The sequence below is a fragment of the Bos javanicus genome, chromosome 3 (genome assembly GCF_032452875.1).
Source record: "Bos javanicus breed banteng chromosome 3, ARS-OSU_banteng_1.0, whole genome shotgun sequence".
Lineage (NCBI taxonomy): Eukaryota > Metazoa > Chordata > Mammalia > Artiodactyla > Bovidae > Bos > Bos javanicus.
This window is the reverse complement of record NC_083870.1, coordinates 32,493,173-32,518,742: the sequence shown is the minus strand read 5'-3', so window position 1 is coordinate 32,518,742 and position 25,570 is coordinate 32,493,173. Positions and strand designations below refer to the sequence as shown.

Sequence of the window (25,570 nt, the reverse complement as noted above, 5' to 3'; positions counted from 1 at the left end):
TCTCTATAAGTACAAGTTTGTTGAGGCAGACCACATGCATCCTTTATAAAGCCTCTAGCAATTCATTGCAAAGTATAGACTTTGCATAAAGTTTGCTGAACTTGTTGAATGCTAAATAATTGCAAACCTTACTCACTGCTCAGACCTCATTTTTTTTCACTCATATTCTTCTTTTCCGCAGCGGAGCTTTGAGTCTAGAACATACTAATGCCTGTTGTAAAAGCATGAATCTAGTAAAGAATGTCTGTAATATAAGCTTTTTGAACAATGTAACAACAGAGCAGAAGTCCCTCTATTGTGGGACTTCTGTGAATAAAATCCACAACTTGAATCTGGAAGACTTGTTTAAGAAGAAAGTCTGCAAACAACTGCCATGACCTTGATAGAGAAAAGCAAAATATTATTGACTAAGTTTCCTTTTTTAGTCTGTGCTGTGTGCTAAGCTGCTTTAGTCATGTTCGACTGTGGGACCCTATGAACTTCAGCCCACCAGGCTCCTCTGCTCATGGGATTCTCCAGGCAAGAATATTGGAGTGGGTTGCTATGCCCTCCTCCAGGGGATCTTCTCAACCCAGGGATCAAACCCGCATCTCTCACGTCTCCTGCATTGGCAGGTGGGTTCTTTACCACTAGTGCCACCTGGGAAGCCCTTTTTCAGTCTTGGGGACAAATTTATTATTTTCCAGAATTAAGATAAAGGGAGAAAGAAAAGATACATCTCTTCTGCTGCTGCTGCTGCTGCTGCTAAGTTGCTTCAGCTATGTCTGACTCTGTGTAACCCCATAGACGGCAGCCCACCAGGCTCCCCGGTCCCTGGGATTCTCCAGGCAAGGACACTGGAGTGGGTTGCCATTTCCTTCTCCAATGCATGAAAGTGAAAAGTGAAAGTGAAGTCACTCAGTCGTGTCCGACTCTTAGCGACCCCATGGACCACAGCCTACCAGGCTCCTCCATCCATGGGGTTTTCCAGGCAAGAGTACTGGAGTGGGTTGCCATTGCTTTCTCCATCTCTTCTTCTACCAACATATTAATAATAAAGTATATTAACTTTATTATTATATTATTATTATATTATTAATATTATTATATTATTATCTCCTCTTTCCTGGAAAGAGGAGATAAATCCTGAATTACTTTGTTTAACATACTGTCTGTGGACCTGGCCATCTGATTAAAAAACTGAGATGAACACGATCAAAGAAATACAAGCCAGTGTATAATTAACAGAGACACTCATGAAATACTAAGGTTAATTTCTAGAAAGGCAGGAAATACCTGCTACAGGATGGGAAGACCTCCATTCAAACCATATAAATTATTGGTCAAATAAATTAGATTAAATGATGAGATCTTGTGGAAATATCAAAAACAACCAAATTGATGTTAAGAAGTCAGGGGTTTAATTTCAGGTTCTGTCTTTAATTACAGGTATAATCTTGGACCTGTAATTAAACATTTATAGGCCATGATTTTCTCTTCTTCCAAATGAGGAAATTAAAACTGATAGGTTGTTTACAAAAAAAATGTGTTGTTGTTTTGAATAATCCAGCACGCTGTCTTAAAATATAAGTTTAGAGAAGCTGCATGTATACAAACATAAAAATGAAACTGTTCTGATTGAAGCTGGCATGAGTGCCTGGAACCATCTGTTCGCACAGGCTGCCTTTGAGGGAATCCAAGGAATTCCAGACTCCATGAAGCTCAGTGTCAAAGTTGCTGGACAGCATAATCCTTGGAGTCACCTCCATTTCTGACTGACTACAATTCAAGGGCCCTCATAAAATTAACTGCTCAAAGCAAAAATTCAGGTGATATGTTGGGTGTAGATTTCAGCCTGGGAAACACGGAAGCACCACCATCCAGTGATGACATAGTTATTTTTCACACCTTGGTTGCCCTGTGACAGAAAATCTTTCATAAGTACTAGAAAATTTCTATAAGATCTTGACAGGAATCGAGTAAAGGGACAAAGCATGTAGTTAAATAGTTAATCCCACTAGGAGATTGTAAGTAGAAAAATATAGGAGACCCCTGTAAGTTAATGATCACTCAGGAAAACAAGTTTGCTTAACCTCAAAACCAAGCGAGCTTGCTTAGCAATGAAACTATGCTGCAGAAGCACAGGACATGACCCCAAACAATAAACGAGTAGTGGCATGAGCCTCACTTCCTGCCCAGCGAGCTCCATAAGTTAATGACCCCTAGGACATGCTCTCTACACACAGTAAAAAACAATTTGTGAACCTAACTTGACCATTCAGTAATAAGAAAACTCCCCTGCTTAACCTGGAAAAGGAGCTGATGATGAAAGTATGACATCTGCTCAAGAAAGGCAAACAAATTCTTCTTCCCCTCCCCACTTTTCCTTTGCTTATAAAACTGTAGCCCAGTAAGTTCTCAGGGCACGGTATCCACCTGTAAGCCTAACAAGCATCCTATTCTAATGTTGTCGTTCAGTTGCCCGGTCATGTCTGACTCTTTGAGACCCCAGGGACCGCAGCATGCCAGGCCTCTCTGTCCCTTACCATCTCCTGAAGTTTGCCCAAGTTCATGTTCATTGCATCGGTGATGCCCTCCAGCCATTCTAATAAATCACTTACCTATCACTTTGGCTCACACTCAATTCTTTCTGTATTAAGACATAAAAGGCTATGGTACTGGAGTTCTTTGGAGCCCCCCAAATGACACCAAAACAGTTTCAATCTTATCACCTATTCTAGTTTACTTGACTAAGTATAAGCCACTGGAAAGATCCTAGGTGATCTTTGTCTACTGAAACTACTGAAATCTAATTCTGATTTTTATAGTAAGTCCCCTACTTTTCCAAGTTCTAACTAAACAAATGTGATTGTATTAGGATAAACTTAACTTTTCCCAGGCTACCTAACTCTGACTGTAGCTAGTTCATCACTGGCCAATGACAACTATTTGGGAACCATTGATCTAGTCCAGTTTCAAAAAGCTCTATATTCACCCAAAACACAAACACACTGGTTTTCTATATAAATTCTCAGATCTCCATACTGCTTTCTCCTAAACAATAGATGAACAAACAAACAAAAATGCTTTCCAAAGTCTCACTTTAATTTGCAAGGAGAATGAACACTTTTGTATGCATAATGCTAATACTATACACAATATTAATATTTTTCTCTGCTATATTTTGTAAAACTCACTGAAGAAACTAGAAGAAAATTAAGGCTTTCTACACCATTTTCTTGACTCCCTCTTAGTGGACTGAGCTGAGTGATTTTCAAATTGAACCAGGTTCTGCTGGCTTCTGGGGCCATGAAGAATCAGCATAGGTAGGAATGGATTCCAGAATTAAAACTGTTGCTTTTCGTGTACACGTCCCTCCTCTACAATATGGCTTGATGAATATCAGCTTTTTAATATTCTATGATTTGGTATCCACACAAAATGACTCCATTTAATATTTTATTTTATTATCTTGGGTCTATGTTTCATATCTAACTCATTTGGAGAGCTCCTTTAGATATGCACGCATGTAAGAGAAAATGTTCTCAAGAAATGTACATGGCATAATATAATGTTACATATTTTAAAAAGCAGAAATAAAGTGTAATGAGATAAGCTACATGTTAAAATGCACAGATTCATCAATGAACAGAATATAGGGGCAAAGAATAAGGAAACTTACCTAGTCAGTTTGCCACCTGAAAGTGACATTTCAAGTCAATGAAGAAAAAAAGAATTTTCAATAAATAATATTGAAGCATGTAGTTAACTTTCTGGGGGGAAAAAGCTGGATCTACATACATTAAAAAAAAATTAACTCCACATAGATCAAAAATGTAAAAAGTAAGTCACAGATGTTAGAAGAAAACATAAAGTAACTTTTAAAAATATAATCTTGGGTTAAAAAGGCCTGTTTGCTTAAGCAAGATACCAAAGCTAAAACTCACTAAAAAAAAAAAAAAAGATTAGTTTTCAGTACATAAATATAAAAAATACTATGTGCAAAAGCACCACAAACAAACAAAAAACTGAGAAAATACATTTACAACATATTGACAAAGCTCTAATACACTTTATATATAAGTCAGGGTTAATTCATTCATTGCATAGAGGTCTTTCAAATAAACAAGTATCCAATAGAAAAATGGACAAAAAATATTCAGGCAGTGCTCTGAAAATGAAATGTAAATGATTGCTAATATAAAATACTTATTTAAAATAATGCAAATTAAAATAATGAGGTAACATTGTCAACTATGAAATTGGCAGACATAACAAGTTGAGAGATATGAAACTCTTTGGAAGGCAGTTTTACAATAGTTCTCAAAATTTAAAAATTCAAATGCCCTTTGACCTATCAATTCTACTGCTAAGGATTTCTCCTATAGTAGACTCCTGCACATATAAAGAGTAGATATTTTCAAGGATGCTCATTTTAGCTTTATTTTAAATAACAAAAATATCTAGAGATAAGTTAAATGTTTATCAATAGGAAATGGGAAGTAAATAAAGGTATAGCCATACAAAGGAATGCAATGAAGTTGATAAAAAAAATAAAAAAAAAAGACTGAGTTAGACAGGGGCTGATTTGGAGGGGTATCTAAGTGTATTGCTGTTATTGTTTAGTTGCTCAGTTGTGTCCGACTCTGCAACATGGACTGCAGCATGCCAGGCTTCCCTGTCCATCACCAACTCTGGGAAGTTGCTCAAACTCATGTCCATCAAGTCAGTAATGCCATCCAATCATCTCATTCTCTGTCATCCCCTTCTCCTCCTGCCTTCAGTGTTTCCCAGCATCAGGGTCTTTTCCAACAAGTCAGCTCTTCACATCAGGTGGCCAAAGTATTGGAGCTTCAGCTTCAGCATCAGTCCTTCCAATGAACATTCAGGGCTGATTTCCTTTAAGATTGACTGGTTTGATCTTGCAGACCAAGGGACTCTCAAGAGTCTTCTCCAACACCACAGTTCAAAAGCATCAATTCTTCGGCGCTCAACCTTCTTTATGGACAACTCTCACATTCATACATGACCACTGGAAAAACCAGTCCATATAGCTTTGACTATGTGGACTTCTGTCGCAAAGTAATGTCTCTGCTTCTTAATATGCTGCTTAGGTTGGTCATAGCTTTTCTTCCAAGAAGCAAGCATCTTTTAATTTCATGGCTGTAGTCATCATTTGCAGTGATTTTGGAGCCCAAGAAAATAGTCTCTCACTGTTTCCATTTTTTCCCCATCTATTTGCCAGAAGTGATGGACCAGATGCCATGATCTTAGTTTTCTGAATGTTGAATTTTAAGCCAGCTTTTTCACTCTCCTCTTTCAATTTTATTAAGAGGCTCTTAGGTTCCTCTTCACTTTCTGTCCCAAGTGTGGTGTCATCTGCATATCTGAAGCTATTGATATTTCTCCTGGCAATCTTGGTTCCAGCTTGTGCTTCATCCAGCCCTGCATTTCGCATGATATACACTGCATATAAGTTAAATAAGCAGGGTGACAATATATAGTCTTGATGTACTCCTTTCCCAATTTTGAACTAGCCCACTTTTCCATGTCCAGTTCTAACTATTGCTTCTTGAGCTGCATGCAGGTTTTTCAGGAGGCATGTGAGGTAGTCTGGTATTCCTATCTCTTTAAGAATTTTCCACAGTTTGTTGTGATCCACACAGTCAAAGGCTTTAGCGTAGTCAATGAAGCAGAAGTAGATGTTTTTCTGGAATTCTCTAGCTTTTTCTATGATCCAGTGGATGCTGACAATTTGATCTCTGGTTCCTCTGCCTTTTCTAAATCCAGCTCATATATCTGAAAGTTCATGGTTCACATATTGTTGAAGCCTTGCTTGGAGGGTTTTGAGCATTACCTTGCTGAATGTGAAATGACTGCAATTGTGTAGTAGTTTGAATACTCTTTGGCATTAGAATGAAAACTGATCTTCTCCAGTCCTGTGGCCACTGCTGAGTTTTCCAAATTTGCAGGCATATTGAGTGCAGCACTTTAACAGTATCATCTTTTAGGATTTGCAATAGCTCAACTGGAATTCCATCACCTCCACTAGCTTTGTTTGTAGTGATGCTTCCTAAGGTCCACTTGACTTTCATCTCCAGGATGTCTGGATGTAGGTGAGTGATCACACCATTGTGGTTATCTGAGTCTTGAAGATCTTTTTTTTGTATAGTTCTTCTGTGTATTCTTGCCACCTCTTCTTAATATCTTCTGCTTCTGTTAGATCTAGACTGTTTCCATCCATTTTTGCATGAAATGTTCCCTCAGTATCTAATTTTCTTGAAGAGATCTGTAGTCTTTCCCATCCTATTGTTTTCCTCTATTTCTTTGCATTGTTCACGTAGGAAGATAAGAAATTATCTCTCCTTGCTATATCTAAATATATTAAGGGGGAAAAAAGTAAAGAAAATGAGTATTTTATTTTATGCTTCTATTTAGATATAACTCTAGATTTCTTGGCTCAGTGGTTAAAAAAAAAAAAAAAAATCTGCCTACCAATTCAGAAGATGCTGGAGATGTGAGTTCAAGGATCCCTTGGTCAGGAAGATTCCCCTGGAGGAGTAAATAGCAACCTACTCCAATATTCTTGCCTGGGAAACCCCAGGAACAGAGGAGCCTGCTGAACTACAGTCTATGTGGTCTCAGTCTCGTGTCTCTTGTCAGACACGACTGAGCACTTATGCACCCACACAGTAGATTTCTTAAGATGTGAACCAGTACGGCTGATACATTAAACTAGCAGGACTTACTAGAATCATCAAAACAACTTTATTTTTTGTTCTGGTCCCTTTAAGCTTATTTCTCAGTGGGGATAGTTCTGCCCTCTTCCTGGATTTTTCTCCTGACTTGTAGGTAATAAAAGTTCTGTAGTCACTAAGTTCCAAACCCAGTTCAGTTTACTAGCCAGTCCAGATGGTAATGTCACCTAAAAAAAGATGCACAACCTGAGAGTTGAGAGTTAAGTTTCATTTGAGGGAAAATGGGGACTTCAGCCTGAGAGACAGAACCTCAGATAGCTCTGAGAGACTGCTCCAAAGATGTAGTGGGGGAAGGTCAATATATATGATTCTAGCGAAGGGGGAGTTCAATGCAATCAAGTGTTTAATTTATAAAAGGTTTTCTGCTAGTCATGAGGAGCTGATATCACCATAAGGAATTTAGTGCTTTTCTAGATATGAGGAGATGCAAGGACTGGGATCACAAAATCAGTTTCTGAAAATAACTATCAAAAGACCTGTTCTACCAGTTTCCCTGGAGCACAGAGTGGCTCATTCTCCACCCTGAGCTTCCTTGAGGCGTGCTGAAGGTCAACAGCTGCAGCAGCACAGGGTTCATTCTCCACAGAGGCAGACAGCAAACATCCTTGTTTTTGTTCAGTCACTGGCAAATGCCCTTGGCAAGCACCAATTTGTAATGGACAATAACCAAGACTCCAAGCTTGATTGAATGTTGAGTTGGATCCTGTTCCCCAGCCCAGCCTGCTATGGGATGCTGCTTAAACTCACCTTCCTTTTCTCTTTTCTTGGTCTACTCTTCTGCCCTGTCTTTTTGCAACTTGCTGTTATGATTTCTAAACCAGCACTAGTCAGAGGTAGGGGAGGGAGAGGAGTGGAAAGAGGAATAGGATAGTTGTCACTTAACTGGAGTGGGCTTAAGAGGGCATCATGCCTCCAGGACCTAGCCGATGTTTGAAGCTGACATTTATCCCTCCTGAGAGTCAAACATGACAGAGAGACTGAACTGAACTCAGAGAATTTGTGCATTTCCCTCCAGGTGCTGCTTCCCATCTGCCCCAGCTTTTCAGGTGTGTCCCTTCAAACAGCAGACTTTCTCTGTTGGAGTCCCGTTGCTCTTCCTTGGGCAGGAATTTAAATGGATCTAGCCCATTTTTCTTTTCCATGTGACCCACATCTGATATGTGAAAAACAACAGGCTCAAGGCTGGAGAGAAGCCTCCTGGGACTAATACAGAGCGAGAGAACAGGGATAGGAAAAGGGAGAGACACACCCATAGAGAAAACCAGGAGATGAGAGAGGAATGCAGGGAGCAGACGGCATAGGGTCTTGAGAGTCTGCACCTTAGAATCTGGGGTACAATTCAATTCTAACAAGTTAATGGAGGTTCCTCAATAAGTACTTGTCGAGGTTTTTGTTTTTCTTGTTTCACTTAATTCTTGTACTTAAGAACTACACAGTCAAATTGGGGAGATAGACATGTACACCAGTGCATTACAGTATAGTATGGAGACATGAGAAGAAATACATTGCACTGTGAGCAGAAGAGCCAGCTTCCCTGGGCTCAGGGAAGAGCAAGAAGGGCTCCACAGAGAAGGCATCACTGGGTGGTATCATGTGAAGAAGAGCTGCTAGGGTAGAACCAACTGGGATGATGACCAAGCATAAGTAGGCCACTGGTGATGTGAGTGTGGAGGGAGGTGAGGGAAAGAAGAAGGAGACAGATCCTGGATGAAGGGGTAGCAAGATTTGGGAGCCAGAAAGCAGTACAAGGAGGCAAACCAAAGTACCATCTCCTTCCCTTCCCAGGGACCATATACCTTCGGGTGAGACTGGAGGAAAAGGACCTCTCAGTGGTTTTCCCCACTGCAGCATATTTTTTTGGACAATTGGCATTGCTCAAACCTGAGTCTCATTGCCAGGAAGTTTCACAAGGCAGCTTTGCCAGGGGAAGTCCCTGGAATGTCCTGGACTTCTTGCTTCCTTCCCATAAAAACTCGGAGGCATAAAAGGCCCAGAGAATGAGCATCCCAGAGAAACTGACCAGGGATATGGGAGTGATCGCCATGGATCAGAAGTCTTTCTGGGAAGGTGAGCTCTGGGCTGATAATTCAGCAGAAGGTTGGTGAGGAAAGAAGGTATAACCTAGATAACTTGGACCAATAGAAGAAGTGGTCGGCTTCTTCTGGGACTCCAATCTCTTTGTTTACCTCTGTATCAATACCAATTGAGCCAAGACAACTGCATCAGGGACCATTGGATCTTTCCCAGATGGGCAAGGGAGCAGCAGAGGCCAAAGCCCTTCAGCCCATCAGGGGTATCGTCAGTCTGTATGCATTTGCACAGAGGTGTCTCTTGTCCAGATGGTGATGTATGAGCACTGTCTTGGGAGTCCCATGATTCATGGACTATACTTTCTGCACATTTTAAAACTTTGGAGACCTCATATTTCTTGTCTGCAGAATGATTCATTGGTAGATGCTTTCTAAAACCATCTCTCAGTTCTAAAGTTCTGACCAAAACTCTGACTTTCATGGTGGCTGGGAAATTGGATAAAGGTGAGGATGAGACTAAATACATAGGGCTATGGGTGAAGAAGAGAAGTGTGCCAGGAGGAGAAAGAGTGTGCCTTATGGAGGAAAAGGACCCATTTCATCATGTCCTTACCTCTTCCTGCTTGTCCATGCTCTTGAGCCATGCCTACCCACTTGGAAATGGCAAGAGCATTTTGAGTTTCCTGTTGAGGTTCTCAGCCTTGAGTCCTTGGGGGAGCAGCCCACAGGGAGCCTGCATTTTGAAAAGGGCCTGGAGGCCAACCTGACAGCAGATGAGGCAATGAGCATTCTCCTACCTGCTTAGTTGGTGTGCGGAGGACCAGATCCCTACCTGCTCTGCCTAAAAGTGACATGAATCAGCAGGACAGAACCCTCAAGTTCACTTCCCCAGCCCCAAGCTCTGTGAGGAAGGCACCCACTTCAGCAGCTGTCACCCAAGTTTCATCTCATTTTTTTTCAAGGTTTATTTATTTATTTTTGGCTGTTCTAGGTCTTCGTTGCTGTGCGTGGGCTTTCTCTAGTTGCGGTAACCAGGGGTTACTGTAGTTGTGGGGCACAGGCTTCTCATCGTGGTGGTTTCTCCTGTTGCAGAACACAGGCTTTAGCGCGGGGACTTAGGGGTTGTGGCACATGGGCTTTGTTGCTCGGTGGCATGTGGGATCTTCCCAGACCAGGGATTGAACCCTTGTCCCCTTCATTGGCAGGCAGTTTCTTAACCACTGGACCACCAGGGAAGCCCTGTCTATGAATGTTTTATGTTCTTTAAGACCTACCCCCAGAGTATAATATGCTAAGCAGCATTCAGTATATTATATGCCAAATGTCATATGTCACTGCCAAATATCTCTTCCATTGCTGTTCCTGCCACCATTCATTTCATTTTTAACTGCCTTTTCCTTCATTTTCAAACCCTTCAAATGTCCTAGTGTGGGTAATTCTAGACAATGTCCCCAGGGAAGGGGTCATAGTTCAAGGTCTCTTGCCTTTTGGGTGAGGTTTCCAGGACAAAAGTCCTGCCTTAGCAGAATAAATGAAGTCCTTCCAGGGGAGGTGTCCTGTGGAGAAGAGGCTGGACAGGACCTCAAACAGGAAGGCTTAGAGCACTACCAGAGCCAGCTCACACTCCTCAATTCACCTTAAGAGTTAGCTGTCTGTACACAGGGTGACTATTCATCTCAGTTCACCCAGGAGACTTCTGGTCCCCACTGTTGCCCACAGGGAAATGATTAATAATGCTCCTTTTCACTCTATTCAGTTCTAGACTAGGCTGTGAGCCCCTTGAATACAGGGGCATTGACTTCATCCTTGTTTCTCTAGTATCCAGAGCAACACTTGGGATAGAGCAGGTGGTTCAATAAATTTTTGTTGGATTAATGAATGAGCGAATGAATTCCCAGCTTGGAAAATGTTTCTCTGTAGGGCTGTAGACTCTGCAAGACACCCAAGGGCTGGGTACCTCAAAGCCTATAGAGGGACCTCAGCAGCTGTGGTTGGATCGCTCAGAGGAAGCACAGCTATATGTTTCACGTAGGCACACCCACACACTCACTACCACAGTCTGAGGCAAGAACCACGTTGGGCTCAACAAATGTCCTTCCTGTCCACCTCTTACAGGTTTAGTGGTCTTGCTGCTTCTTCAGGAAGGTAAGTAATCTGTGAGTTTACATCTTCCTGGGTCCCTTGGGCTGTGTCCTTTCTGCTGTTGGGTTTATGTCTCTTCTTACGACTCTTCTAAGTTCTGACATTAACATATTGATGACTCCGAGTTTTCATTCTGTGTATCTCTTTGTGCATCCATGGCTCTGTTCTGTCCTTTGAGCCTCTCTCTATGTCTCTCACCGACCTCAGTATTGTGTATCATCTCTCTATCCACTTATATCACTGTGACATCCATCTATCCATCCACACTAAATCTCAGTGCTCTGGGAATGTTTGCCACGTGAATGATATATATGTCTCTCAATATGTCTCTTAACTGCAGTCTGGATGCTCAAGAGACTCCAGCACAGAGGGCCCAGGCTGAATGACCCTCAGAGGCTCTGACTGAATAAGTAAAGGAGGCAATGGCTTTGGGGAAGAAACTTGTGGCAGTCTGGGCTCTGAGGTCATCACACTGGGTTCCCCATTGTCCCTCTTCCCTCTCCTCCAGGATGTGCCTACAAACTGGTTTGCTACTTTACCAACTGGTCACAAGACAGGCAGGAGCCAGGGAAGTTCACCCTTGAGAGCACTGATCCCTTCCTATGTTCTCACCTCATTTACTCATTCGCCAGCATCAGTAACAACAAGGTCATCATCAAGGACAAGAATGAGGCGAAGCTTTACCAGACCATCAACAGTCTCAAAACCAAGTCAGTAGGAGAGGAGTGGGGAGCACCCAGGGTGGGTTTTGGGGGAGAGAAGATAGCTTTAAACTGGGCCTAAGGCCTTCTGTCTCCATTCACTCATTTGTGCATTTATTCATGTGTATTTCCTTGGGTATAACCCCAATCCTTCCTATTCTTCTTCCCTCTGCCTCGTCCTTTCACTAAACTTAGCTGCTAAGCAGACAGGGCCCATTTATCCATATTCTAGCCCTAACTCTTTAGGCAAAGTTTTCCCTGGCAGCCAGCAAAGAAATAATCAGCTTATTCTTCTATTCCAGGAATCCCAAACTGAAAATTCTGTTGTCTATTGGAGGGTATCTGTTTGGTTCCAAAGGGTAAGTTCACAGTCTCTTTATTTTTTGTTCATTCTGCCATGTTCATTCTTCTCTGTTTTCCTTTTCTGGGGGTGGTGTCCTGGGTCTTTGTTGCTACGCACAGGCTTTCTCTAACTGTGGTGAGCAGGGGCTGCTCTTTGTTGTGGAGCTTAGGCTTCTCATCGTGGTGGCTTCTCTCTTTGTGGAGCACGGGCTAGAGCACACAGGCTTCAGTAGTTGCGGCATGTGGACTCAGCAGTTGTGGTGCACGGGCTTAGTTGCCCCATGGCATGTGGCGTCTTAGTTCCTTAGACCAAGGATCGAACCAGCATCCCTTGCCTTGGCAGGCAGATTCTTAACCACTGGAGCACCAGGAAAGTCATGGTAGGGGCAGTTTCTAATTGTCACTGCTTTTCCTACTCTTAAAAAGAGACACTGAATTGGGCTTTAGAAAGGTCGTTCCTTGGCTTAGATGGCAAAACCGATCTGAGTTTTGTCACAGGTTGAGGTATCGCCCTGTGTTTTCTGACATCTTGGAAGGAGCTCTGCAGGAGCTTAGGAAACTGAGCCGGGAGCGGCGTTCAGTAAACTCAATTATTCACATGAAGGTTGCTCACCTGATGGACTATGGGGAGACAGCTTTAGTTGGGAAATTTAATTTTTTAAGGGTTTAAGGGATTTGAGGGCTTGCCTTTCACCTTGAGTGGGGGTCAGGCAAGTGCTTTCCTAAAACCAAGTCCTTGACTAGCAGCTGTCAGGAAACCATAGTTTCCTGGGCCATGGTTGTGTAGCTGGATGGCCTGAAAGTGCAGAGCATAGGAACAGTTGGGTCGGTCTTGCTTAAAAGCAGAACAGCTATTAATCTGAAACATATATTACAAATTATACTTCTATTCACAAGCAAATGATACTCCATTGGCATCAAGAGCTAAATAAACACAAATCTGTAAAGAAGAAAGGCATCTTTTTGCAATTTTCAAATACAGTTAATCTAACTTTGAATTTCTTCTGCTTTAATTTTTTCTTAAGTGCCAGGATTTTAAAAAAGCTGAGAGAGCTTAATCTTAGCCAGCAGAGGTTTTCAGCTTTCACAAGAAATCTGATAAGACTTTTTTGTGCAGCTGGTCAGTATTCTCTATAGCTGGAGTAAGCAGGGGAAAGAAGTAACATCAGAAGACCTATGTAAATGAGTTACCTAGGGGAAGTTAACATACCTCTCTGAGCTCAGTTTACCCATCTGTAAAATGTACATCACAACATCTATTTCATAAGGTGTGGGCAAAGATTTTGAATGAGGTAACGTATATCGTGTGCCTGCCTTGGTTATCATTCAATTAACTAATGCCAACTTTTCCTTCCTTTCTCTTCTTCTTTTATCCTGAATACATTCACCTATGAAATAATAGGATTGACCTAATTAATTTTAAAGTCTTTACCAGTTCAAAACTTATAAAATACTTAGCAACACAATTTCTACACACAGACAGAAAAAAGATCAACCTATCTAACTTATTTGGTTCCACATTAACTTCATCATGATCTCCTGTCAGTTTTTAATGGGTTTTCATGGTAACTATCCTTCTGATTCCCAAATTCTCTCTCATTCGTAATACTTGGTTATCCTTGATTCAATTAAAAATATCTTCATTCATTCATTCTTACGTGCATGCATTCATCTTTCAATAAGTAATTTGCTAAGTACTCCTTGTATATTAGTTTAGTGGTTGAAACCAGGACTCTGGAGATTAAAAAATTTGGTTTGGATTTCTCTTTAGCTATATGCAAACTGTGTGCAAGTTGTTTGACTTTAGGCGATTTCTTCTCTTATTTTTTAAAGGCAATTTTATAATGTCACTATGCTTCATTTTCTAAAAAAATCCACAATGAAGAAAATAACAGAATCAACTTAAAGATGAAGTTGTGAGAGCAGGCAATACAAACAAACTGTTTATGCTGTGCTGGTGTGCAATAAGAGCCCAGTGGTTGCAATAATTATTGTTATTCATTAACTTTGTCACTATTATTAGATAAATGGCAGCCTTTGTGTCAGGTGCCATGCAGCAGTGCTTCAAAATGTGTACCACACAGACTTGCTTCTCTGTTGAATGGTTGTCTTTCCTAAAACTGGAGGTTTCTGCCCAAAGCATCAGAACACCTCTAATCGAGCATCAGATGCAACTGCTCTCTAAAAGGGGTATCCCTTGCTTTTCTTCTAAGCACTGTGAACACATTTGAAATACAAGAGAAAAGTTATAAACCTACTTCTACCATTGGTTTTCAGCTAATAGGCCTGGTTTTACTATTTCCTCCACTGTGCTGCTGAGTTATATACAGGAACAAAATCCTCATTTTTAAAAAAAAATTTATGGAAGTATAGTTACAATATTATATTAGCTTCAGGCATACAACATAGTGAATCAATATTTCTACAGGTTATACTCCATTTAAATAATGCCTATATTGTCTTATACTGTATAATAATATCTTTATTTATTTTATACATAGTAGTTTATGTCTCTTAATCCCATACCTTTATCTAACCTCTCTACCATTCCCTTTCCCCACCGGTAACCACTATTTTGTTCTCTACATCTGTGAGTCTCTTTCTCTTTTGTTGCATACACTTGATTGTTTCATTTTTTAGATCCCATGTATAAGCTATAACATAGAGGCAAATCCTCTATTTAATATTGATTGAAACAAATGAATTCAAGACTCTGAATCTTTCTGGGATGGGGGGTATTGCGAGAGGTGGGAGGTGATTCAAGTCAAAGGATATATCCTCTGGAAAATACTGATATCTTGTCTACAGATTTGGATTTTAAATCTTGTTGTGGAGCACAGGCCCTCTGCATGGGCAGCTCAGAGTCAACTTCCTGGTTTAAGAATTCTAGTTCAGATGAAAGCCCTGGAGGGTTGCTGCGGCTCAGGGTCCTCCTGGTTTTTCACGAGAAGGGACTGCAGAGACCTGGGTTGCTTATTCAGGACTGGGTTGCTTGTGGGGGGAAAGAGAAGTTCCTATGAAGTCCAGCTTTCTTTTTAGGAAGCTTTCCAAAATAAGGTCACTTTGAGATAGATGAGGCAGGATCAGTGTCTTCAGTCCCATTTTAAAGATGGGCCAGACTGAACCCAGAGAGCTACTTGGTGACAAAGAGGTCACTAGAAAGGACTCTGACCTGGAACTCAAATCTAGATCTCTTGACCCTCAGCCCATCACATTGCAAATTGCTTTTTCAAGGGTGTAAGGTGTTAAAGAAAGTCAGAGGTGGATAGTAATTAAAGAGAGAAAAACAGATTTTATTCAGGAAGTATTGTAATAGGGGAAAGGAGACCTCAGGATAGTACTGGACTCAATGCTGGATATAGCAGAGACAAAAGTGGATTTATAGCCAAGAAGCAGGTTGTTTGTGGGTGTTGGTGGATGGAAAATTCCTAAGAGGAAACATTAGGGCTAGGGAGATTCTTGCTAAACTGACTCAACAGAACTCTTGCTAAAGGCAGGCCAGGATGATAACATATCACCTGGGGGATGGTGGGGGATGAGGATGATACTGAGGGTGATCTGATACCAAGGGTAGGGGATTTTCATTAAGCTGATTTAGGATTCTGCAAAGATAGGGACAGAAGCCCAAGGTCAAGGCCAAGTTGAGAAGAGAATTCAGAGGACTTGGACTAAAGTTTGGGCTTCCCCAGAGGCTGTGGTCAAGAATCCATCTGCCAATGCAGGAGACACCGGTTTGATCCCTAGGTCAGAAAGATCCCCTGGAAAAGGAAATGGCAACCCACTCCAGTATTCTTGCCGGGAAATCCTATGGACAGAAGATCCTGGCGGGCTATAGTCCACGGAGTTGCAAAGAGTCGGACATGACTTAGTGACCAAATGACTTAAGTTTGGTCAAGGAGAGTCTCTGCCATAGGCAGCTCCATTATCCTGCAGAAAGGGCTGCAGAGAACCCAGTCCTCCTCTACCCAACTCCATTGATTTTCTGGCCTAGCAATCCTTTCTCTCCCCATTTGTTCCAAAAGAGGCAGGGGTTGGGATAGAAAAATAGTGAGAAAATATTGGGGAAAGGAAGACTATATCAGGATTTCTGTAAAAAAAATGTGTTGTGTTATGTCTACTTCTTCTTCCCAAGAAACAACTGTCTTGCTTCTACCCAGGTTCCATCCTGTGGTTGAATCTTCTTCATCAACCTTGAAATTTGTCAACTCTGTAATCCTATTTCTGAGGAATCATAACTTTGATGGACTGGACATAAGTTGGATCTACCCAAATGTAAAAGACAACACTCATTTCACTGTGCTGATTCATGTAAGGCAAACTCCACATTACCCTTATGTGAAACCCATGGCCATATCAGGAGAAAAAAAGGAAGAGACTGGCTCTTGTTGGAAGATAGTCCCTTCCTTCCAGAAGCCCCAACTCATGAAGGAAAAGCCCTTGGACCTAGTTTAGTGCAAGGACAACATCAAAGAACAGAGTCTCCTTATAGAACAAACAACACCGAAACAAAGCAACATCCATGTAAGAGAGTATAGGGCCATAGACTCTCCTGAGCGCCGGGATAGTCTCATAAAGTTCTATCACATGGATCAGAGAATCTACTAGGAGGAAACCCAGATAGTTCTTCTTGAGTACAGTGAGACTGGTGGTCCCCCTGCGTAATGTGGACATTCCTGAGCTTGAGGCAGGAGGCATCCCCATGTGGGAATGGGGAGAAAAGTTTCGATCCTTCCATCTAATGTGGTTCTAGAAATTTCAAATCAGGTAAGAATCTTAGGTCTGTGCTCTGGGAGGGAGCACTGACTTGTGGGCTTTTTGTTTTTCACAGAAGTTAGCAGAAGCTTTTCAGCAGGACTTTGTAAAATCCACCAAAGAAAGGCTTCTCTTGACCGCAGGAGTTTCTGCAGGGAGGCAGATGATTGACAACAGCTATCAGATCAAGGAATTGGCAAAGTAAGTGCACTGGATCACCCCCTCCATCTCTCTGCCGCCAGCCTGGCTGACGCAAGTGATGCGTGTCAATATGTCTGAGGGATGAAGGGAGAAGGGAAAGCATGAAGTCACTATCCTAACCACATCATCCAGCCAGGAACTTCTCCTTTATGGCTAATTTCAATCCTTCTAACAGCATCCAAAGCTCTACATAAATATGTGTACAGTTTACCCTCGAACAAAGCGAGGGCTAATCCATGTGTAATTTACAGTCAGCCCTTTGTATCCATGGTTCCTCCTCATCTGTGGATTCAGCCAACCCCAGACCATGTGGTTCCATAGTATTTACAGTTCTATAGTATAAAGTGAACTGTGCAGCTCAAATGTGCAGTGTTCAAGGGTCGACTGTAGTTGCTTCTACCTCTGCTCATTGCAGAATCTCTTCTTTTGCTTTTGGCAATCTAGAGACCTGGATTTCATCAACCTCCTGTCTTTTGACTTCCATGGGTCTTGGGAAAAGCCCCTTGTCACTGGCCACAACAGCCCCCTGAGAAAGGGACAGCTGGACAGAGGGACAAGCTCCTACTACAATGTGGTGAGTCTTAGGGAGAAACAGTGCTGGGTACACTGGCTGTGAGAGGAGCTGAGGCCAGTGCAGGTCATCTAGAGTTAATTCTGCCTCGAACTGAGGAAGACATGCATTGCCCAAGAGGGACTCAGATAACCCTGTAAGCTGGGTTTCCCTGAGAACAGGGAAAATGCATGGACCAGGCATAGTAAAATGTCACCTAGAAAATGTCAGAGGACTTTGCAACTGAAATGTCCTAAACTTTTCTCTGACTTGAGGTGTCAGTCACCCTAGTCGTCTCTTAATTCTCCATCCTCAATACATTTCTTGAAACCCACATGGATGCACAGAACTTAGTACTCTCCTGTATGTGCCCACATTCCCTATTTAATTTGATCTTCAAAATAATCTGAGGGTGGCTGGTCAGGAAGCATTAGTTTCACTTCACAGATGATGAAATGGAAACCTGGCAGATTAATTGGCCCTTCAAGTTCTTGCTGATGTGAATATCCTGAAAAGGTAGAAAATGGAAAATCAAGGGGAAAAAGTCATTAACAAAACAGTTTTGTTGTCATGGTACATGTGGATGTATTCTTAAAATTGGGCAGGAAGAAATGTCTGGGTTGTATATTTCCAAGCCTTCATATTTAAAATTACAAAATGAATCAGTCCAAGCTGGGTATACTGATTTCTAGTCTGGGGTTTTCTAGAACACCATATGATCAAGTCACATCAAACCAAGCCCCCTTCATTCTTTCCTCTCTCTCGACGATTTTTAAGGATGAGGAGACATACCCTTACCTTCTGTAACCCCTTATTCTTTTCTGGAAGCCAGTAAGGCCCAAACTAGCCTCTAACCTCTTATCTTGCCTCTTGGACCTGATGTTATTGTAAGGCCTCACAGGCTAGTGTCTGATGGCCACAACCCCCATCACCTTCATCAGTAATACAACCCATCATAGTGTAGAAAAATTCCACAGGCTGTTGACTCAAAGGGGAAAGATAGATGGTGACAACCTTGATTTCATGTTTTCTAGGTCACTTGCCTGATTTCTTTTCTGATTCATTGTTCAGTTTTCTTTCATGATTAGAAAAAGCTGACTTGGTTACTTAGTGCTGAAGAGCATTAAGAGCATTAGAGTAAACACTCTGGTTCCAATGGGATCCTCCATAGTTACTGATGTAGAGAAGGAATCATGGAGTCCCTTCTATGAATTTGGGTTGGAGGCTTAGTAAGGCCTGACACGTTTCTTTCCCATACATGCTGTGCCTCAGTCTATCTTCTCTTTCTAGGAATATGCTGTGGGATACTGGATAAACAAGGGGATGCCTGCAGAGAAGGTGGTCATGGGCATCCCCACGTATGGACGTTCCTTTACACTGGCCTCTGCAGAAACTGCCGTGGGGGCCCCTGCCTCTGGTCCTGGAGCCGCTGGCCCCATCACCAAGTCTTCAGGCTTCCTCGCTTATTATGAGGTATCTGGAGCTTCCCTGTGCCCTTAGCTGCCCCCTGTGTCTAGATAGGCATTCCAGCTTCAATCTGACAATAATAGAGTAACACATCCTGAGTGCTGGGAAGGAAAGTATGGAGTGCTATTGAAACATGTAAGAGGAGCTCTGCACCTGACTTGAGAGGGAATCAGGGAATGCTTCCTGGAGGAAGTGACATTAGCTGAAATCTGGAGAGGAGGTGGCACTAGTGAGGAATGGGGATAGGTGAAACAGGTATGGGAGATTGAAAAAAGGAGACTGTTTCACGTTTTTGACTTGGGCAACTAAGTAGAGGGTAATGCCATTTTTACTGAGTTGGGGAAGATATGAAGGAGCAGAGTGGGCATTGGTCCCAATCATGAGATCAGTTTTGGACATTCTGAGTTTGAGGAGCAAGTGGGACATCCAAATGCCTGTGGGATGTATAAATAAAAGGTGAGTAGTTTGGTATGTGGGTTTGGACCACAAGAGGCCAGCCTGTGCTAGAGATGTAGCTTCTAAAACTATCAGCATAAAGATGGTATGTGAAGCCAAAGTGCAAGAAACAGCAAAACCCAAGGACCTCTTGTACTTAAGGGTTAGGCAGAGGAAGAGGAGAACTTTAATGAAACTGACAAGATCTACAAGAAGGTAGGCAGAATCTGGAGTGTTCTGTGCCAAAGAACAGAGTGAGAGGTGGGTGTTTCAAGAAGAGAGGAGCCAAAAACCAACACAATACTGTAAAGCAATTAACTTTCAATTAAAAATAAATAAATAAAAAGAAGCAAGGAGCAGTCAAATATGTCAGATTCTGTCCCACAGTCAGACAGACTTAACATCATCGAGATAACTATCAAAGGTGTTTGGCTGTTTTTTATTTTTTTTTAATTTATTTATTTTAATTGGAGGCTAATTACTTTACAATATTGTATTGGTTTTGCCATACATCAACATTAATCTGCCATGGGTGTACACGTGTTCCCAATCCTGAACCTCCCTCCCACCTCCCTCCCCATACCATCCCTCTGGGTCACCCCAGTGCACCAGCCCCAAGCATCCTGTATCCTGCATCGAACCTGGACTGGTGATTCGTTTCTTATATGATATTATACATGTTTCAATGCCATTCTTCCAAATCATCCCACCCTCTCCCTCTCCCACAGAGTCCAAAAGACTGTTCTATACATCTGTGTCTTTTTTGCTGTCTCGCATACAGGGTTATTGTTACCATCTTTCTAAATTCCATATATATGTGTTAGTATACTGTATTGGTGTTTTTCTTTCTGGCTTACTTCACTCTGTATAATAGGCTCCAGTTTCATCCACCTCATTAGAACTGATTCAAATGTATTCTTTTTAATGGCTGAGTAATACTCCATTGTGTATATGTACCACAGCTTTCTTATCCATTCATCTGCTGATGGACATCTAGGCTGCTTCCATGCCCTGGCTATTATAAACAGTGCTGTGACGAATGTTGGGGTACACATGTCTCTTTCAATTCTAGTTTCCTCGGTGTGTATGCCCAGCAGTGGGATTGCTGGGTCATAAGGCAGTTCTATTTCCAGTTTTTTAAGGAATCTCCACACTGTTCTCCATAGTGGCTGTACTAGTTTGCATTCCCACCAACAGTGTAAGAGGGTTCCCTTTTCTCCACACCCTCTCCAGCATTTATTGCTTGTAGACTTTTGGATCGCAGCCATTCTGACTAGCGTGAAATGGTACCTCATTGTGGTTTTGATTTGCATTTCTCTGATAATGAGTGATGTTGAGCATCTTTTCATGTGTTTGTTAGCCATCTGTGTGTCTTCTTTGGAGAAATGTCTGTTTAGTTCTTTGGCCCATTTTTTGATTGGGTCGTTTATTTTTCTGGAATTGAGCTGCAGGAGTTGCTTGTGTATTTTTGAGATTAGTTGTCAGTTGCTTCATTTGCTATTATTTTCTCCCATTCTGAAGGCTGTCTTTTCACCTTGCTTATAGTTTCTTTTGTTGTGCAGAAGCTTTTAATTTTAATTAGGTCCCATTTGTTTATTTTTGCTTTTATTTCCAATATTCTGGGAGGTGGGTCATAGAGGATCCTGCTGTGATTTAAGTCGGAGAGTGTTTTGCCTATGTTCTCCTCTACGTTTGACTATTTAGACCATCATTCCTTTCTGCTCCTCAATCTTGAGAAAAAAATTTTTTAATGTATAGGAAGCTCTAAGATTCAAACAGTAATTCAACCAACAGAAACTCTTGGGTTGCTCTCATATCGCAAAGACGGTCCTGTGAGAGCTAGAACTCATTCTTCATCCTTATCTCAAAGGGTTTACAGTCTAGGTGGAAAGAATGTAGAATACAAATGAAACTAGTTAAATAAGAATTTTAAAACTATCAGAGTTAATAACATTACATAAGTACTGCAAACTAGATATGATTAAGTGGCCAATGTGGAGGGCCACAAGTTCAGAAATGGGTGATGGGGAAGGCTCCATAGAAGAGGAGAGATGTATTCTGGATCTTGAAGGATAGGAAAGAGTTTGATCAGGTAAGGAAAGAATAACACCCTACATCTTGGTTTCTGCTTGGAGTCCTAGTATATTCCCTCGTCACTGGCATGGGCATGCTATGAACTGCTACTGATGGTCTTGGCATCCACTGAGATATTCTGAGTGTAATGCTCAATTTTTCGTCTCACCTCACATGGGAGAATGACTGAAGAACCATCAGTTGAGTTGACAAGGGGAAAAGGGAATGAGTCACCATCAGAGTCCTCACTGAATCACTTAATATAAGGAATAAGAGAGGTCAGAGCTCAGAATCTGCTGGAAGGATTTAAGTGTAGACCACTGGATACACACTCCCCTATTGCATGGAAAATTTAAACTGATTGTTCAGTGTATCACCCTACATCATTATAACTGACAAATTTGTATTTCCTTAAATATTAAACTTTCCATTTATCACCCTCATTGAGGCAATAGAGAAGGAAATGGCAACCCACCCCAGTATTCTTGCCTGGAGAAACCCATGGACAGAGAAACCTGGTGGGTTATAGTCCATGGGGTCTCATCAAGGCAAACATGAGTGTAAATAATCTAAAAAGAGTAAGCAAAACAAAATGAGTTTTCTGTGTGGCTTTAAAATGCATTTTTCAATGAAGATTTATCTTTTTTAGTAGCTCTTACTTCTGCTAACAAGAAGAGAAAAATAGCTGATGATAGAAGGGGAATCCCAGCACAGGCACATTGGGAGGGGGAAGGGACAGAGGGAGAGTAATGGAGTTGAAGTGGGGATAAGCTACAAGGTGGGGAATGATGGTGATGGGCATTGTGATGCTACGTGTCTGTAAAGCACTTTATTGTTTTCAAAGTTGTCTTTTTTCCCTAACATGTATTAGTTCCGTTGATCCTAACAATATGGTAAGGTAGGTATATAAGATGCATAATTATAATTGCTTCTGTTTTGCAAATGAAGACATGGGAAGATTTACTGATCAATACTGCGGCCTGATGTGGAATTCAAGTACTCTCTGCCCTCTATCTGTTTGTGGTTCCTCCTGATGAGGCCTTAGCATCAACAGTTTCCAAAGATTGACCTTGAACCATCCATTCTGCATGTTGTATCTGATAATTTCTCTCATTGATTCCTGGAGTAAAGATTCTGATATTGTCCCCCAGACCCTTACCTTCCCCTTTTATCTCAATAAACTTAAAGAAGAGCCCATTAGTGAACCTCTTGCTCCTCCTTTCCTTACCAGATCTGTCAGTTCCTACAAGGAGCCAAGATCACAAGACTTCAGGATCAGCAAGTTCCCTATGCGGTCAAGGGGAACCAGTGGGTGGGCTATGATGATGTGGAGAGCGTGGAGACCAAGGTACGTCTGGGTTCTGGGGGAGCAAGAGGCTCTGGGACAGTTGTCCCCAAGCGAGAGGCTCTTGCTTAAGCAGCTCTAGGACAGCAGAACACTCTGGTGCTTGGGGGATAGGGTGTGTGATCAAATGCCTCAGTACTCTGTGCGGAAGGAGAGAAGCCTCTGTGGTGCAAAGCTAGTCATGATTCTAAGTCATACCTGTGAGCACCTTATAGAATGTGCAGGAGAGGTGGAAAAGGTGCAAGAAAGAATTAGGAATAAGGGAAGAAGCAAGGAGTGGAGAGAAGGGAGGAGGGAGAAGAAGGGGAAAAGAGCAAAGGAGACATTGGTGCCTATACAGAATGGTCACCCATCTGGTTGACCAGGACGGACCCTTCAGTCTTTCTCATGGATTACGAGGCTCCAGATTTCTGAGACTACCAGTTCTTTGGAGAAGGAAATGGCAACCCACTCAAGTTTCCTTACCTGGAAAGTCCCATGGACAGAGGAGCCTGGCGGGCTACAGTCCACAGGGTTGTTCTTAGACCTTGCTAAGATGTTTGCTTTCCAGGTGCAAAGTGGGACAAAGGCATCAGTGTAATTGACAACCCAATTGTAATTGAAATCTTGCTAGTGATTTCCTAGTTTCTACTCCTCATCCTAGAGGCCTAGGTTTTGGACCTGGGATGTGATTATTCCATGACAGGTGGTTAATAGTGGGTGGCTCTGTCTTCATTTTATAAGCCTTCCCAAGTAACCCTTTCCTTCAGGGAATCCATGACTCCATAGGGTGCAAATCTACTGCTACATTCTAAGCTCAAACCCTCCTGCAAACCTGACGTGGGTCTTGGGCCTTTAAGGACCCCTTCTAACCTCAGTATACCCTCCTGTGCTCCACTCAGGTTCAGTTTCTAAAGAATCTAAACCTGGGAGGCGCCATGATCTGGTCTATTGACATGGATGACTTCACTGGAAAACTCTGCAGCCAGGGCCCCTACCCTCTTGTTCAAGCTGTCAAGAGGAGTCTTGGCTCTCTAGAAAGGTAACAGAATTTAGGACAGACTGAGAGTGGGCAGAGAGCTGGGCAGAGCGGGACACAGGAGACTGGGGGAGGTAGTCTTCATATATTTGGACTGATGAATTCTCAAATTCCTTTGGACCTTCTGTTCTCCTTTTTCTTATTGATTAGTCTGATTCTGTTCTTTTGGTGAGCTTCCAAAGACTTCCAATATATAACAATAGTAATTTGGCTACCATTTATTGAGCACAGTCTAAGCTAAGGGTTTTCTTTTCATGTAGAGTGGGCATAAATATTTACTCCACTGCAATTCTTCACTACAAAATCATCAGTCTGTTTTAATTTTCTAAATCAGAATAAATCTGACTTTATGCTCCCAATTGACTGCTGAGAGATCCAATCTCAGTTGTTATTAATGGTCTATTTCTCTCTCCCCATCCACAGTTGTTTTTTTTTTTTTTTTAATTGGAGGAAATTTGCTTAAAAATGTTGTGATAGTTTCTGCTATACAACAATGCAAATCAGCCATAATTATACATACATCACCTCCCTCTTGGGTCTCCCTCCCCTCACCCCAGCCCACTCCTCTAGGTTGTCACAGAGTGCCTGGCTGGGCTTCCTGTGTTATATTGCAACGTCTCATCAGTTATCTATTTTACACATGATGATGTATATATGTCTATGTTACTTTCTCCATTTGTTCCACTCTCTCCTTCCTCCGCTGTGTCCGCAAGTCCATTCTCCAGATCTTGCTTTAGTGTGGACAGTCAGGAGGTCTCATGGTCATTATTGATGACCATGCCCATTATTGCCTTAACAGCAGGTGGTTTGGCTGCTGCTCCATCCCTGGGTCCTGGGTTCTGTAAGCAAATCCTATATCTTCTTGTGCAGGTGAGGGTGCTGCTGACCAACCAGGTGTGCTGACATCATCTCAGTGGAGGAGCAGGACACTGGAAATCACTGCAGACAGACAACTGGAGAGGACTGGCCATATTGTCCTGGAGAAGGGCCCAGAGCAGTGCAGAATCTCCTAAACTATATGATTGGGCAGCAGCCTTTCAACTCTGAACATCTATGTCTTAGTAACTTGACTGAGGCCTTATGTTACTGATTGGATTTGAAATACTTTCTTTTTCTTTCCAGGCTTAATTCATAGCTAAGTAGGAAAGGTGACCTTGCTGCGTACTCCTGCTACAGGAATTCATGTGTGGGATTCTTGGAGGTTAGATGAGGCCCTCAGGATGTCTCTTCTCCAAGTCTCCCCTTGACTTTCTCTCAGACCTCAGACTGGGTCTGGCTTTGTTCTCCTGCAGCGCTGACTGCTTCCCATGAGGCACAATAAAGAAAAAGCATGTTGTTCCAGCCAGCGTGGCCTCCTCTGTGCAATCTTGGACCTTGTGGTATAAGGCTGTCCTCTCCCACCATTTATGGGTACAAGTGTAGGCCTGCGTATCATATGTCTAAATATTTAAGAGCCAAGGGTTAAAATATGATTTATACTCTTAACGAACATGATTTTGCAATGACCCAAAAGACCAGGTTTGAAGTTAGAATTGCCAGACTCCTGGGAATTCTGTGCCAGAATGCAGCAGCTTGTGCCCTTGGTTCCCAGCCCACTGGTAGCCCCTTTCCCTTCCCATCTAAAGCCCTGACTCAGAGAGCAAGGACCTCACATACACACTGGCAGATGTTGGAAAGGGGAAGTTGTTAGGGGAAACAATGACTGAAACTGCCCACCCTGTCGGGCACTATAGTAACTATTTGCATGAGTTATTTTACAACAGGAGGTCCTGGTAAG

The 25,570-nt window shown here is 42.1% G+C and overlaps 1 protein-coding gene across 4 annotated transcripts; it reads left to right on the top strand.

Moving 5' to 3' along the window:
- Positions 1-422: 422 nt before the first annotated feature.
- Positions 423-25,138, top strand: CHI3L2 (chitinase 3 like 2). Of its 4 annotated transcripts, none has more exons than XM_061410841.1 (11): positions 425-614; positions 10,883-10,912; positions 11,418-11,619; positions 11,913-11,969; positions 16,110-16,260; positions 16,781-16,905; positions 17,350-17,479; positions 18,746-18,928; positions 22,662-22,778; positions 23,657-23,796; positions 24,664-25,138. In XM_061410841.1, the coding sequence occupies exons 1-11, from the start codon at positions 506-508 to the stop codon at positions 24,665-24,667; spliced, it is 1,248 nt and encodes a 415-aa protein (XP_061266825.1). In that variant the 5' UTR covers positions 425-505; the 3' UTR covers positions 24,668-25,138. The 4 variants fall into 4 exon arrangements, with proteins under 4 accessions (XP_061266828.1, XP_061266825.1, XP_061266826.1 ...); XM_061410843.1 differs by lacking the exon at positions 425-614 and adding an exon at positions 8,720-8,804; XM_061410844.1 differs by lacking the exon at positions 16,110-16,260 and having other exon boundaries at positions 423-614; positions 11,418-11,650.
- Positions 25,139-25,570: the final 432 nt, after the last annotated feature.